The sequence below is a fragment of the Protomyctophum parallelum genome (genome assembly GCF_964188405.1).
Source record: "Protomyctophum parallelum genome assembly, chromosome: 22".
NCBI lineage: Eukaryota > Metazoa > Chordata > Actinopteri > Myctophiformes > Myctophidae > Protomyctophum > Protomyctophum parallelum.
In genome coordinates this window covers 26,230,691-26,248,023 of record NC_139714.1, presented here as the reverse complement: position 1 = coordinate 26,248,023, position 17,333 = coordinate 26,230,691, and the positions used below count along the sequence as shown (strand labels likewise).

The window sequence follows — 17,333 nt, the reverse complement described above, 5'->3', positions numbered from 1 at the left end:
GGGAGGAAAAACATGGTCTTAAACACCTGGGGCCACACGGGAGGAAAAACATGGTCTTAAACACCTGGGGCCACACGGGACGAAAAACAAGGTCTTAAACACCTGGGGCCACACGGGAGGAAAAACATGGTCTTAAACACCTGGGGCCACACGGGACGAAAAACAAGGTCTTAAACACCTGGGGCCACACGGGAGGAAAAACATGGTCTTAAACACCTGGGGCCACACGGGACGAAAAACAAGGTCTTAAACACCTGGGGCCACACGGGACGAAAAACATGGTCTTAAACACCTGGGGCCACACGGGAGGAAAAACATGGTCTTAAACACCTGGGGCCACACGGGACGAAAAACAAGGTCTTAAACACCTGGGGCCACACGGGACGAAAAACATGGTCTTAAACACCTGGGGCCACACGGGAGGAAAAACATGGTCTTAAACACCTGGGGCCACACGGGACGAAAAACATGGTCTTAAACACCTGGGGCCACACGGGACGAAAAACATGGTCTTAAACACCTGGGGCCACACGGGAAGAAAAACATGGTCTTAAACACCTGGGGCCACACAGGAAGAAAAACATGGTCTTAAACACCTGGGGCCACACGGGAAGAAAAACATGGTCTTAAACACCTGGGGCCACACAGGAAGAAAAACAAGGTCTTAAACACCTGGGGCCACACGGGAAGAAAAACATGGTCTTAAACACCTGGGGCCACACGGGACGAAAAACATGGTCTTAAACACCTGGGGCCACACGGGACGAAAAACAGGGTCTTAAACACCTGGGGCCACACGGGACGAAAAACATGGTCTTAAACACCTGGGGCCACACAGGAAGAAAAACAAGGTCTTAAACACCTGAGGTTTTTCAGAAAACGGTCAGTATTTAGAAGACGGATTCTTCTTTTGTTTTTCACTTCTGTTATTATGAGTGTTCTTCAGTACCACCTGGTATGGATGTTTGTCTGCAGCCCTAAAGTCACAACTGCTGCAATAACTTGAGAGAGAGAGAGAGAGAGAGAGAGAGAGAGAGGGGAGAACGTACCCTGAGCGTCCTGCTCTCTCCACAGGAGGCCACCTTGTCTCCGCCGTGGGAGAAGCATGCTGAGTTTATGGAGCCCTGGTGAGGCTGGACCACCAGGCGAGACAGGCTCTCCAGACTGCTCTGGTTCCTGGGAGGGAGAGAGAACCCACACACGCAAATGGTAAAATAAAATGATGCATTTATATAGCGCCTTTATCCAAGGCCCTTTACATAGATTGTGCATTACATTCACCCATTCATTCACACACACATTCATACACCGATGGCAGCTGAAACCATGCAAGGCACCAACCAGCACATCAGGAGCAATTAGGGGTTCAGTGTCTTGCTCAAGGACACTTGGACACAAACTCTGGGGGAGCCCACAGGGTTCGAACTGCCATCCAGCCACTCCAACCCTGAGCCACCGCTGCACGCACACACACACACACACGCACACGCACATGCACGCACGCACGCACATGCACGCACGCACGCACACATTTAACCCATTTAGACCTGTGTCAACTTTAACCATTATTTTAAACTTTTAGCTGTTGAGAAATAGCAGATCTACAAGCTCGTATCGTGGCATTTTCTGCTATTTTTGAAAAAAAATTGAAAATGTGTGCAAATCCTGGAATATATTTTCTTTCACAGTGAACGTTTTTAATACATTTTTGCTTCTGGGGGGGGTCCCTGGAACAACATATATTGAGATGGGGGTCTCCTTGACATGATAAAGAAACAGAAAACTGTTAATGGGTTTAAATTAACAATTTACAAAAGCTTTGTAAAAATACAAAAAGAATAAGAACATTTGCATGCAAGATCAAAATGTTTGGTTGTTTGCAATGCCATACTGCAGGGGTACTCAACTGGCGGACCGCGGTCCCTCTTTGCGGACCACCAAAAAAAAAAAAAAAGTTAATAATATAAATAACATCAGATGGTACATTTCTCATGTGAAATTGCTGCAAAGGCCCCCAAAATGTCCCCCAAAATTCTGGCGCGCGCTATGCGCGCGCGCAGTGTGGCCTGCCAGGGCGTATAACTCCCGGCCTGATTTGGAGTTCCACTCCGGCCCTGCACTCTGCACCCCATTATTGGTTGGGTGGAAGGCGATCTGATTTGTATAAGCTTGGCTTGACCATACTAAATGGGCATAGAGCCCCGCTCTACGATGGACACCGCGCATGGGACCGGACCTCGGTCTTATTCAAAAAAATAAATTGTGGACCTTCATCATTTCTAGTTGAGGACCCCTGCCATACTGTATACAACCACAACCACACACATGAAAACATGACCAATGACAAAAAACTCCCATATCTGCTGGGCGAAGTACGACAATGTGCAAAACACAGCAGCAAGATTTGTGAGTTGCTGTGATAGGAGAAGGATATCAAATGGAACACAACCACCCTAAAGACTAATCATTGTGTATACTCCTGCACTATACCAGCATCGAGTGATCTTGGTACATAGAATTTGATCTATTGAAGATTCTGACCTTCAAATGTACATCATTCTTGTTTTGATTGTATTGCTGTATTGTTCTTTCTGCTTTGGCAATGTAAACATGTTTTCTCATGCCAATAAAGCCCTTTGAATTGAATACATACAGCCAGTCAAAGTACAGGCTCCCCCTGCTGGCGGCGTCCTGCGCCTGCAGCTTGGCCTGCCTGTAGACCTCGGAGGCGTGCGGCTGAGACAGAGCCAGCTGCACCACGTCAGGCAGGGGGCGCTGTTCCAGACGGTGGCCGCTCTGCGACAGGAACGCCTGGAAGTCACCTCGCACCTCGCTGTTCTGGAGAGGCCGGGGGACACAGACACACCTTATTTATATGCATTACATGACACAGACGCTTGGGCATTAAGCAACTAGTCCACGAGGAAATCCACTAGTCCACCTTGTTGGTACCTCTTTGTCCAGAATGGTTCCGTACTCCACATAGTCGTTGATGAGGTGAGCTGGACCCAGAACCTGAGCCTTGGTTCTGACCCAGTCCAGAGAAAAGATCAGAGAGTACAGCTCCTATATGGACAGACAGAGAGAGCATGGTGGCTATTATCACTACCCTAACACGTACTAATCTCTGAGAACATTGTGTGTGTGTGTGTGTGTGTGTGTGTGTGTGTGTGTGTGTGTGTGTCTCATTCGCTCATGTTGATTCCCCCCCCCACGCCGCTCCACGCTCGCTCAGCGGCGGCGCTCAACTTAATTTATGCATCGAGCGCTCCCCGCTCCGTGCTCGTTCCGAGCTCCACTCAGATATGCCCGCTCAGCAGAAAGAAATGACGGGGGAAAAATAAAATAAAATGTTGTTTCCCTGAAATTGGCTAATTAAACCTGAAGGCCTTCGTTTCAGACCGCATGTTGCAGCAACCATGTGGTCTTTTTTGGAGCATGATGTAAATTAGCTTGATTTCGTTATTTAAAATATCATAGAATAATTAAAACAGACCCAGTTCAAATGTATCAACCGAAGTATGGCATTTGTTTTAATATACCACTGCGAGCACCATGCCGCAAGTTTGTAGGCTACCCATCGTCATGTGTCCAAATCCAAAAGAACAGATATGTAAACTGTCGACACGCAATGTCTGTCTATTCTCATGGACAGTCCGTGAAGCAGATTACGGGTATGGGCTTGAGAGCAGGCTCGGCGCCAGGATGAAAGACTGAGGGGGCAATTGAGATTTTGAGGGGGCACAAAAGGCAAAGAGGTTGATTTAAGGGTGCAAATATCCCCTTTGCCCCCCCGTGGTGCCGAGCCTGCTTGAGAGGCAATGATTGATGTAAACTGCTAGCCAAACTTGCACAGTGCCGGAGCGGCTCGGAGCGGAGGACAGTTCTCGCTCCGGAAGTCAATCTGACCCATTTAAAAACCCACTCCGCGCTCACGTCAAAATCCCCTCGCTCCACTCCTCGATCCGCTCACATGCTCTGGCGTGCGATGCACACGCATATCCGACACACCAAAGATCCGACATGCGTAAATCACCCGTCGCTCCGGACAATGCGTTGGTCCGACATGCGTTGCACCTTGCTGCTAGTGGTCAGGGTTAGGTCCTGACAGGTTTTTTTTTTTTTATATATATATTTTTTTATCCCACGATTTTGTAACCCATTTTTCACCCCTGTGTCAATCATCTAATGTGATCCTGGGCTCTACACACCCTCCACCAACCTAGTCCCCATATATGGGGGACAAGGGGAGAGCAACAGACTTGAACTCATGCTTCCTTCATGCCTGAGTGTCCAAGTTGCTCCTTTACACCTGACAGGGGGGAGTTTCCCTGGTTGGACGTAGCACGTGGAAGGAACACGTTATTCCAACCAGTCCCTTTCCCCTCCATCAGGCGCCCCGGCTGGCCAGGGGGAGGCAGTTTTAGTGACCAGGATTACTGCATGTTTTTTTGTGAGGGTATCTACCCTAGGGGACACGGGGAGAACATAAACACAAACTCCACACAGAAAGGCCCTTTCGCCAACCCCTGCCTCGGGTATGGGCACTGATGACGCAGAGGAGGAGGAAACACGCCGCCAGCACCCACAGCGTCCCGAGCGGGAATCGAACCCAGGACCTTCTAGCTGTGAGGCGACAGCACTACCAACTGTGCCACCGTGCCCACGTCCTGACAGTTTTCTGAAAAAGCTATGTTTCTGTGTCAGTGGTTCTTCGATTAAAAAAAAAATAGCAGACCTACAAGCTCGTAGCGCGCCACTTGGTGGCGCGCTATGAGCTTGTAGATCTGCTATTTTTCAATAGCTAAAGCATAGCATAATGCTAACACCAAAAGGGGTTCCTGCCCCAAAATGGGTTAAGGTTGTCGGACTAATGAGAGTCGGACCGATAATATGTCGGAACTAAAGCATGTACCCGTGCGTGCGTGTGTGCGTCATGTGTGCGTCATGTGTGCGTGTGTGCGGTGTACCTGGGACAGCTTGGCGTTGGCCATGTGGTAGGTGAGGAACCGGAACCAGTAGAGACATTCTTCATCTCCGTTGGTCGGAGGACCGTCTCTGTAGAACTGCTGGTATTTACGGACCACATTAGTGTGGAGACTCTGAACACACACACACACACACACACACACACACACACACACACAGGTCTGACATTAACGGTTGTCTGATGCATCTGAAGCCTGAAGCTTGCGTTTGTCAACAATGCGTATACTGTACGTCTTTGAACATTTTTTAAAAATATGTTGAAAAAGTGGCTGATGGGCAAGTTAGTATAGTGCTGTATTTATCTATTTATATCTATTTATTGTCTTTTTTTATTGATCTATGATGGCCGGTTGTAAATGTCATTAGTATTGTAATGTTAGTACACATGTTATCCTTATCATATGCTGTAACTATTTATTTATTTGGATCACAAGGGAATTAAGTCCTCTGACTTTTTGTGCAATCCTGATAATTTTGTACTGCTCTTCTATGAATTGTATCATGAATATATCAAATAAATCTAATCAAAAATTGTGAGAGAATCTATGTGGCTCACAAGCGATGTAAATAGGTTTTCCATGTAATGGGTCCCGGGACCCACAGGTGGTAATCCAAATGGGTCCCAGAAAATTATTATGGGTCCCAAAAAAATAAAAGTACAACGGTGTGCTACAGAGAGAGTGCTATACTTGCAGGATAAAGTTGCGTCCAGTGCTCATTGGATTAATCATGGGTCCATTATTAATAATCTGCGTTTCGGGATGGAGTGGGATCACATTTCGTACCTGATCCGCCCATATACTCGCTCTCCACAGAGATCATTACAGAGAATGATGTCCACACCACCATGGTTCTGCTATAGTATCCGGTAGGAAGCGAACACCTTCTAACCTGGAGCTGTGAGCGGTTCTGCTATAGCATACATGGGCCACTGGCGGCCCGGGGGCCACATGTGGCGGCATGGGGGCCACATGTGGCCCCCACCTTCACTTAATGCGGCCCTCAGGTTAATATCAGAACACTGACAAATTATTGATTTTATTCGGCTGTTACAATTCCAAACATGCAAACAAACATGACCCGCTTTTGTATGTCCAATGTGTTTGGATTTAGTTCATAACTTTAACATAACTGTAACTAAATTCATTTGAAATTAAAGAAAGTTTTTTTTTCATGCAGGATTCCAATAAAGAAATATATATTTTATTTTATCATTTCTTTTCAGGATTTCAATTCAAATATAGCAAAAATAGCCGATCTACGAGCTTGTAGATCGGCTATTTTTGCTACGACAATAATATGCAACGTGGCCCCTCTGGAGTTAGTGTGGCAATAGCGTCGCAGTCCCTCCCCCTTTCAGAACGACGAGTGGCCCAGGAAATGATTCTCCATTCATTTTCTCCATAGGCTTTTCAAAAGTATTTATTTAAAGGCGGTTACGGCGCGGACAAAGCCAAATCGGATCGTGACAAATCATGACAACAAACAATATTTTGGGCCGATCAAATAATTAGAAAGAAAGAAAATAAAGGCAGGCGACAACACTATCTGTTTTGTTTTTCTTCTCTTTAAAGACGGTTACGGCGCGGACAAAGCCAACTCGGACCGTGACAAATCATGACAACAAACACAATATTTTGGGCCGATCAAATAATTCGAAATAAAGGCAGGCGACAACACTATCTGTTTTGTTTTTCTTCTATATAGCATCCGGTAGGAAGCGAAACACCTTCTAAGTTCTGACCTCCAGCTGCGAGCGGTTCTGCTCCGCCAGGAAGTCCAGCTGCAGGTCATGGAGGTAGTAGAGGTAGGGCCGGTGGTGACAGTCCCTGAAGAGCAGCGACTTGTTGACAAACGTCTGGAGCACGTCCTCCACCTCCTCCTGCTCCAGGTCCCACAGAACACACAGAACCTGAGGAGAACGTTACAGTCTGTTAGTCTGACCCAGAACACACAGAACCTGGGGAGAACGTTACACAGTCTTTTAGTCTGACCCAGAACACCCAGAACCTGAGGAGAACGTTACAGTCTGTTAGTCTGACCCAGAACACACAGAACCTGGGGAGAACGTTACAGTCTGTTAGTCTCACCCAGAACACACAGAACCTGAGGAGAACGTTACAGTCTGTTAGTCTGACCCAGAACACACAGAACCTGAGGAGAACGTTACAGTCTGTTAGTCTGACCCAGAACACACAGAACCTGAGGAGAATGTTACAGTGTCTGTTAGTCTGACCCAGAACACACAGAACCTGAGGAGAACGTCACAGTCTGTTAGTCTGACCCAGAACACACAGAACCTGAGGAGAACGTTACAGTCTGTTAGTCTGACCCAGAACACACAGAACCTGAGGAGAACGTTACAGTCTGTTAGTCTGACCCAGAACACACAGAACCTGAGGAGAACGTCACAGTCTGTTAGTCTGACCCAGAACACACAGAACCTGAGGAGAACGTCACAGTCTGTTAGTCTGACCCAGAACACACAGAACCTGAGGAGAACGTCACAGTCTGTTAGTCTGACCCAGAACACACAGAACCTGAGGAGAACGTTACAGTCTGTTAGTCTGACCCAGAACACACAGAACCTGAGGAGAACGTGACACAGTCTGTTAGTCTGACCCAGAACACACAGAACCTGAGGAGAACGTTACAGTCTGTTAGTCTGACCCAGAACACACAGAACCTGAGGAGAACGTTACAGTCTGTTAGTCTGACCCAGAACACACAGAACCTGAGGAGAACGTGACACAGTCTGTTAGTCTGACCCTAACGAACCCCATTGTTGATTCCGTCGACTAAAACTAGGACGAAGAATGTTTGTCGATTAGCTTTTTTTTCACTGACGAAAACAAAATGAAAACTAAATGAAAACTAAATGAAAACTAGAAAATTCGCAATTTAAAAAAATTGCAGAGTGTGGTTGCCGCAGTGGCTTACATATGCCCCTCCCACTAGTATTGCCAGCCAATTACAATTTCAAGTCACGCCTTAGATCATGCGTAAGTAATTCGGAGGGGATTTAACCCCCGAAATTCATGTTTTTGCGACAAACGGTTACATTTCTCGCATTTGCGGCGCCCCCTATGGATGAAAATGGAATTGCTATTAGAACTTGGTTGATTGAACCACCCCGGACATGTGATTGAAATTTGGGATGGATTGGACATTCCGTTCGTGATTTATGGCATTTTTTGTGATATAGGCCCCTCCTACTAACTTCGGAAGACGATTGCGGCCGAACGATACGCACTTTCAAAATTCTGCGGCTCAGTTTTAATTGGATGGGTCCAGAGATCACGTGTGCCGATTTCTGTGAGATTTGGACAAAATCTGTAGGAGGAAAAGCAAAAAGTGTGTTTTGGACAAAATTCAAAATGGCGGAAAATCTATCATGGCGGAAATGGGCGTGGCCTATATGGGGAGATGCGTCATGACCCAAGGAATCCAGGGAAAACATTTATTTTATTTTACGACCTACGGTTCAAGAGTTATAAGCCAAAAGGTAAAGTGGGCTGTTATAGCGCCACCATGAGGCCGACCGATAAAATTTTAGTGTTAAATAATTTTAGGCATAATGTTGAATTATCCCTAAAAGTTTTGTAACTATAGTGATTACAGTCTCCGAGGAACAAATACTTGAATGTGAATTTTTGCCTTTTCCCATTCATGTCAATGGGGAAATTTAATTCACTAATAAATTCATATCAATTAAACTATACAACATTTCTCTTAACAAAATACAAGCACACGATTCCCGATTTTTCCGGTCAATTTGACATATGGCTCAAGTGCGTACAGCGTACAGTGTGGGAGGTATAAAGCGTCAAAATAAAGACTACTAATAAAGACCACACTAACAAATAACACTAGAAAATTCGCAATTTAAAAAAATTGCAGAGTGTGGTTGCCGCAGTGGCTTACATATGCCCCTCCCACTAGTATTGCCAGCCAATTACAATTTCAAGTCACGCCTTAGATCATGCGTAAGTAATTCGGAGGGGATTTAACCCCCGAAATTCATGTTTTTGCGACACACGGTTACATTTCTCGCATTTGCGGCGCCCCCTATGGATGAAAATGGAATTGCTTTTAGAACTTGGTTGATTGAACCACCCCGGACATGTGATTGAAATGTGGGATGGATTGGACATTCCGTTCGTGATTTATGGCATTTTTTGTGATATAGGCCCCTCCTACTAACTTCGGAAGACGATTACGGCCGAACGATACGCACTTTCAAAATTCTGCGGCTCAGTTTTAATTGGATGGGTCCAGAGATCACGTGTGCCGATTTCTGTGAGATTTGGACAAAATCTGTAGGAGGAAAAGCAAAAAGTGTGTTTTGGACAAAATTCAAAATGGCGGAAAATCTATCATGGCGGAAATGGGCGTGGCCTATATGGGGAGATGCGTCATGACCCAAGGAATCCAGGGAAAAAATAATTTTGATTTTACGACCTACGGTTCAAGAGTTATAAGCCAAAAGGTAAAGTGGGCTGTTATAGCGCCACCATGAGGCCGACCGATAAAATTTTAGGGTTAAATAATTTTAGGGATAATGTTGAATTATCCCTAAAAGTTTTGTAACTATAGTGATTACAGTCTCCGACGAACAAATACTTTTATGTGAATTTTTGCCTTTTCCCATTCATGTCAATGGGGACATTTAATTCACTAATAAATTCATATCAATTAAACTATACAACATTTCTCTTAACAAAATACAAGCACACGATTCCCGATTTTTCCGGTCAATTTGACATATGGCTCAAGTGCGTACAGCGTACAGTGTGGGAGGTATAAAGCGTCAAAATAAAGACTACTCCAGTGGAAAAAAAATAATAATAATAACTAGAAAGCAGTTCCTGTAGAAACTGCGTGGGCTCGCGTAAAATGCTTTGTATAAAGTTATTGCCGTGTCAAGTTTGAAACTCGGGGAGTAATGGTGTTACCATTGGTGTTCTAAATCTATAATCAAAATTTCGGGACTGTAGCATATTGTAAAGAAAAGTAGAAAATGCATTAAAGCTGAAGTAAAAGTTAAAAAAAGTATGAAAATGTGTAAAAACTATAGTTTAAGCAGAATAAAGTATGTGGAAGTTGTAGAAGTGTTTTTAAAGTTTTTCTTTAAATGTAAAAAAAAAAAAAAAAATCTAAAAAATTGAAGTTTTTTCTTTTTAAGTAAAAAAGAAAAAAAAAATTAAGTTTTCATTTTTTTCATTTTTTTTCATTTTTTTCAATTTTTTTCATTTTTTTCAATTTTTTCATTTTTTTTCATTTTTTTAATTTTTTTAATTTTTTTTAATTTTTTAATTTTTTTTTGATTTTTTTAAATTTTTTTTAATTTTTTTGAAAATATTTTTTGAAAATACTTTTTTGAAAATACTTTTTTGAAAATACTTTTGAAAATACTTTTTTGAAAATACTTTTTTGAAAATACTTTTTCATCTCTATCTGATCTATCTGTGTAAAGGCCATCCAATTGCACAAATAGCAGACCTACAAGCCCACAAGGTATCGCAGAGCAACTCATTGAGATCTTGTAACTTTAATTTCAGCCCTGTAATTAAGCCCTTATATGTCTCAGCTGTGGAAGTGTAAAAGACAAACAAGTGGCGCGCAACTTGATCTCTTATTTTACAATGGTTCTGAATGGGGGGAAACTATGCCCGAACAAATTGCTCTATCGCAAAAAGTAAAAGTCGAATGCAAATAATTTTTTCGCTGTGAGTGGCCTGAGATATTGAGGTACACCATGTGCTATTGTGGTGTTGGTACGATCGAAAATGTGGTTATAAGAGCGAGTTAAGAATTGTCATCGCGATAATTTCCTCGTAAGGATTTTACAATTGAGGTCAATGAGCAGATTGACTGTATTTGTGTCACTTAAAAGGCCGTAGTTCACATTCTGTATGTCTCTGTGTTTTGGTGGTCACATTGTGTGAAAGAGGACATGTGTGGCTACAAAATGACCAAAGGACATGCGTGTAAAGTGAATATTTTGGCCGGGACGGCAATTTGTTTGGTAAATTTTCAAGGAAAAAAAATCAGTTCCTGCACTCTAGTGAAAAAAGCCCTGCACTCTAACTTGGCACTAATTAGGCGAAACGGCCTGCGATTGAACTGCGATTTCGGAAAAACCGTTTAACGTATTCGAATACGGTTTGAACCACGAAAAAGTCCAGAGTCGTGTGAGCTTTCTAAAGTTTAAATCACGTTTCTACGACAAAGTATGCCAGAGTAATGAGGCTGCAAAAGTGAGGTTGATTTAGAGATCAATCCCATACATTGTCAATGGGAGGAAAAAACTATAAATAAAGTTAAATATTTTAAAAAGTATAAACTTTTTCAAAACAACTTTTTCACCAATGAAAGTTCAAAGATAGATGAACATTATAAAGTTTGAATGAAGTTTCAAAGTGAAAGTATGACGGAGTAATAAGAGCTCAAAAAAGTTAACTGTGAAAAATGGGACCTTTTTTCCATCGACTCTCACTATAAAGAATGTAAAAAAAAGTTAAAAAGTTAAAAAGTATAAAAAGTATAAAACTTTGTAAAAATAAAAATACAAGCACACATCACTGCAAAGAGCTGAACAGTTTGAAGTTTGAACAAAATTTCTAGTATAAAGTATGCAGAAGTAGTTAGGTGCCAAAAAAAAAGGGTGGAATAACGAATAAAGAATAATAAATATAGGCTGGCAATAACTATTGTGAGCTCGCTGTGGCGAGCCCACAATAAAGTGTCACAGTTACAAGAGTCTGGTTGCCCATTCGGGCAACCACACTAACTAGAAAATTCGCAATTTAAAAAAATTGCAGAGTGTGGTTGCCGCAGTGGCTTACATATGCCCCTCCCACTAGTATTGCCAGCCAATTACAATTTCAAGTCACGCCTTAGATCATGCGTAAGTCATTCGGAGGGGATTTAACCCCCGAAATTCATGTTTTTGCGACAAACGGTTACATTTCTCGCATTTGCGGCGCCCCCTATGGATGAAAATGGAATTGCTTTTAGAACTTGGTTGATCGAACCACCCCGGACATGTGATTGGAATTTGGGATGGATTGGACATTCCGTTCGTGATTTATGGCATTTTTTGTGATATAGGCCCCTCCTACTAACTTCGGAAGACGATTACGGCCGAACGATAAGCACTTTCAAAATTCTGCGGCTCAGTTTTAATTGGATGGGTCCAGAGATCACGTGTGCCGATTTCTGTGAGATTTGGACAAAATCTGTAGGAGGAAAAGCAAAAAGTGTGTTTTGGACAAAATTCAAAATGGCGGAAAATCTATCATGGCGGAAATGGGCGTGGCCTATATGGGGAGATGCGTCATGACCCAAGGAATCCAGGGAAAAAATAATTTTGATTTTACGACCTACGGTTCAAGAGTTATAAGCCAAAAGGTAAAGTGGGCTGTTATAGCGCCACCATGAGGCCGACCGATAACATTTTAGGGTTAAATAATTTTAGGGATAATGTTGAATTATCCCTAAAAGTTTTGTAACTATAGTGATTACAGTCTCCGAGGAACAAATACTTTTATGTGAATTTTTGCCTTTTCCCATTCATGTCAATGGGGAAATTTAATTCACTAATAAATTCATATCAATTAAACTATACAACATTTCTCTTAACAAAATACAAGCACACGATTCCCGATTTTTCCGGTCAATTTGAGATATGGCTCAAGTGCGTACAGCGTACAGTGTGGGAGGTATAAAGCGTCAAAATAAAGACTACTCCTGTGAAAAAATAATAATAAGTATAAAGTGTCACAGTTACAAGAGTCTGGTTGCCCATTCGGGCAACCACACTAACTAGAAAATTCGCAATTTTAAAAAATTGCAGAGTGTGGTTGCCGCAGTGGCTTACATATGCCCCTCCCACTAGTATTGCCAGCCAATTACAATTTCAAGTCACACCTTAGATCATGCGTAAGTCATTCGGAGGGGATTTAACCCCCGAAATTCATGTTTTTGCGACAAACGGTTACATTTCTCGCATTTGCGGCGCCCCCTATGGATGAAAATGGAATTGCTTTTAGAACTTGGTTGATTGAACCACCCCGGACATGTGATTGAAATTTGGGATGGATTGGACATTCCGTTCATGATTTATGGCATTTTTGTGATATAGGCCCCTCCTACTAACTTCGGAAGACGATTACGGCCGAACGATACGCACTTTCAAAATTCTGCGGCTCAGTTTTAATTGGATGGGTCCAGAGATCACGTGTGCCGATTTCTGTGAGATTTGAACGAAATCTGTAGGAGGAAAAGCAAAAAGTGTGTTTTGGACAAAATTCAAAATGGCGGAAAATCTATCATGGCGGAAATGGGCGTGGCCTATATGGGGAGATGCGTCATGACCCAAGGAATCCAGGGAAAAAATAATTTTGATTTTACGACCTACGGTTCAAGAGTTATAAGCCAAAAGGTAAAGTGGGCTGTTATAGCGCCACCATGAGGCCGACCTATAAAATTATAATTTTAATTAATTTTAGTGATAATTAAGAAATATCCCTAACAGTTTTGTAACTATAGTGATTACAGTCTCCGAGGAACAAATACTTTTATGTGAATTTTTGCCTTTTCCCATTCATGTCAATGGGGAAATTTAATTCACTAATAAATTCATATCAATTAAACTATACAACATTTCTCTTAACAAAATACACGCACACGATTCCCGATTTTTCCGGTCAATTTGACATATGGCTCAAGTGCGTACAGCGTACAGTGTGGGAGGTATAAAGCGTCAAAATAAAGACTACTCCAGTGAAAAAAAAATAATAATAATAATAATAAAGTGTCACAGTTACAAGAGTCTGGTTGCCCATTCGGGCAACCACACTAACTAAGCTATGATGACCAAAACTGAGGCTAAAATGTATGGCAAAAAATAATAAAAAACTAGACTGAAATGTTAGGAAGGGACTAGTGGACAAGAGATCCAGTATAAGTCATTTTACACTTGGCTGCATGCTGAAAATAGCTGATCTACAAGCTCACAACTTGTAGATCTGCTATTTTCAGAAAGCAGTCATTACGACGGCATCAAGGCATCAAGGCGGCATCAAGGCGACTAAATCAACTAAATCAGTCGACTAAATCAACTGTAGATTTAGTCGACTAGCACTAAAACATAATCCAGGTGACAAAAATGTGACTGAAACTAAATGAAAACTATTGAAGAGACTAATGACTAAAACTAAAATCAAAATGTGCTGCATAAAAAACAACGGCGGCGTTGCAGACCTTGGCGGGCACCTGGACGTCCTTCTGCAGCACGGTGAGGTCTCGGTACAGGTCCCGGTGCTCGGCGGGGAGGACCTGGATGCTGGCGTCCATAGCCTGGTCCAGGGCCTCGTAGTCGTACGACGACGACTTCCGGATGCGCTTGAAGCGCTTCTGCTGCAGCATCCGCAGGTAGTACGCCCAGCGGTCAGGGAACTCCCGGAGCAGAGCCCCGATCAGAGACACCACCAGAGGAGAGCCTTTATGGGGGAGAGGAGGAGAGAGGGCAGAGCCCCGATCAGAGACACCACCAGAGGAGAGCCTTTATGGGGGAGAGGAGGAGAGAGAGGGCAGAGCCCCGATCAGAGACACCCCCAGAGAAGAGCCTTTATGGGGGAGAGGAGGAGAGAGGGCAGAGCCCCGATCAGAGACACCACCAGAGGAGAGCCTTTATGGGGGAGAGGAGGAGAGAGAGGGCAGAGCCCCGGTCAGAGACACCACCAGAGGAGAGCCTTTATGGGGGAGAGGAGGAGAGAGGGCAGAGCCCCTGATCAGAGACACCACCAGAGGAGAGCCTTTATGGGGGAGAGGAGAGAGAGGGCAGAGCCCCGATCAGAGACACCACCAGAGGAGAGCCTTTATGGGGGAGAGGAGGAGAGAGAGAGGGCAGAGCCCCGGTCAGAGACACCACCAGAGGAGAGCCTTTATGGGGGAGAGGAGGAGAGAGAGAGGGCAGAGCCCCGGTCAGAGACACCCCCAGAGGAGAGCCTTTATGGGGGAGAGGAGGAGAGAGAGAGGGCAGAGCCCCGGTCAGAGACACCCCCAGAGGAGAGCCTTTATGGGGGAGAGGAGGAGAGAGAGAGGGCAGAGCCCCGGTCAGAGACACCCCCAGAGGAGAGCCTTTATGGGGGAGAGGAGGAGGAGAGAGAGGGCAGAGCCCCGATCAGAGACACCACCAGAGTCCTCCGAGGGGCAGGTCTACAAGTCATTAGGAACTGATTTGATTGAATATCACATTTGCATGCATGCATATACTGGTTTTCATCTCCCCGGTCACACAAACGCATCCGTCGCACCGATGTCATGTTGAACGCAACTCAACTTCAGGTTGGTTGTGCTTATGATTGAAAATGTGTTGTCTGAGGCCTCTGTGCCTCTATGTGCGCACAAAACGATGGATATCCATCATGGCGACAGAGAACTTGAATCCCCGCTGCTAGAAGTGTGTCTCTACGATGTACCTTTGCACTCTCGGACGATGCTACGGGCCTCCTCGGGCAGGTTGTGGGGTTTACTGTTGACGTACAGAGCAAACACCTCCAGCGCCTGGTCTGCATCCAGACCACTCTCCACTGCTACCTCGTACTTGGCACCTGTTTCACGTACACACACACACACACACACACACACACACACACACACACACACACACACACACACTTTATCTAACAGGCCCAATGGATGCCTATAAGACACTACGGACCACACTACTGACCACAGTACTGACCACAGTATTCAGACCCACAGAAGACATTGATATTAAATAACTAGGTAAAGTGTGAAGGAATGGACGTACCGCTAACAGAGTCCGTGAGGCTTCTGTCCCGGGTGGTCAGAAGGACGCGACACTGGATGTCAAATGTCCTCAGAACGCCACTGTCCCAGAGGTCATCTAGGATCAGCAGAGACCTGGACACGCAGTGGACACACACACACACACACACACACACACACACACGTTGTGTGAAACAGTCAGTTAAACATTTCACCTCCCGCTGAACGTGTGACGTACACAGAGAGGTCTGTCGTTGTTTGTTTGTGTATTTTTATTTTATTTTGTGTTTTTCAAAAACATTTTCACTACTTCTTAAACATTTGTTTTCTAATTTATGGAATTTCTTAGATTTTCGTACATGTATTCAAGAAAATTACATTAATAAAATCATTTCATTTGGTTTTTAATTCATGGAATTTGATTTTTTTTTAAAATAATGACAAAAAAATAATGTAAGGAAACTAAATCATAAAATAATTGACCCATAAAAATGTGTCCGCGGAACCACACGTTCCACAGCCACAGCCACTCACAGAACCACACGTTCCACAGCCACAGCCACTCACAGAACCACACGTTCCACAGCCACAGCCACTCACAGAACCACACGTTCCACAGCCACAGCCACTCACAGAACCACACGTTCCACAGCCACAGCCAATCAAAGAACCACACGTTCCACAGCCACTCACAGAACCACACGTTCCACAGCCACAGCCACTCACAGAACCACACGTTCCACAGCCACTCACAGAACCACACGTTCCACAGCCACTCACAGAACCACACGTTCCACAGCCACAGCCACTCACAGAACCACACGTTCCACAGCCGCCACTCACCGAGGGTACCGCCGCAGCATGAGGAAGCGGAGGCGCTCGCGGGCCTCGTCCAAGGAGCTGATGGGGGGCCGCTGGACCCCCTGAGGGTCCAGGCTCTGCTCCAGGCGGAAGCACAGGGACTGGATCTTCACCAGCAGGTCCGGCTTGTCCAGCTGGCCCACGGACAGCCAGTGGACGCCTCCAGGGAAACACTCTGGAAGAGGAAGGGACAGGATGACTCTGTGTTCATTTAGACCCGAGGACCATTGTACAAATATTTAACCCATTTTGGTGTTGGCATCATGTTATGCTTTAGCTATTGAAAAATAGCAGATCTACAAGCTCATAGCGCGCCACCGAGTGGCGCGCTACGAGCTTGTAGGTCTGCTATTTTTTGAAAAATCGAAGAACGACTGACATAGAAACATAGCTTTTTCAGAAAACTGTCAGGATGTTTTTAGATTTTGATCTCAGGTCAATATTTTTCAAAAAAGAGCAGATCTACAAGCTCGAGCTTGTAGATCTGCTAATTCTTCAATAGCTAAAGTATAACATACTGTAATCCTTAAAACACCAACAGGGGTTCCCGTCCAGAATGGGTTAACTCAAAGAGTGTACGAGTGGAACTGAATGGACCCGTGCGTACGGTATTCACACAGGAATACAATAAAAGCTAGATTATGATAAATTATGATAACAACATTGAATCATTGGAAGACAGG

At 44.2% G+C, this 17,333-nt stretch overlaps 1 protein-coding gene across 1 annotated transcript in view; it reads right to left on the bottom strand.

The window, feature by feature from the left end:
* Positions 1 to 17,333, bottom strand: part of apaf1 (apoptotic peptidase activating factor 1) — a 38,450-nt gene that overhangs the window by 18,279 nt on the left and 2,838 nt on the right. The window contains exons 4-12 of the mRNA XM_083757417.1: positions 16,633 to 16,825; positions 15,812 to 15,924; positions 15,477 to 15,608; positions 14,257 to 14,495; positions 6,734 to 6,901; positions 4,971 to 5,102; positions 2,953 to 3,066; positions 2,654 to 2,838; positions 1,050 to 1,176 (exon numbers count right to left, since the gene is read on the bottom strand). Coding sequence (XP_083613543.1) covers positions 1,050 to 1,176; positions 2,654 to 2,838; positions 2,953 to 3,066; positions 4,971 to 5,102; positions 6,734 to 6,901; positions 14,257 to 14,495; positions 15,477 to 15,608; positions 15,812 to 15,924; positions 16,633 to 16,825 — 1,403 coding nt within the window. The remainder of the gene's footprint in view (positions 1 to 1,049; positions 1,177 to 2,653; positions 2,839 to 2,952; positions 3,067 to 4,970; positions 5,103 to 6,733; positions 6,902 to 14,256; positions 14,496 to 15,476; positions 15,609 to 15,811; positions 15,925 to 16,632; positions 16,826 to 17,333) is intronic.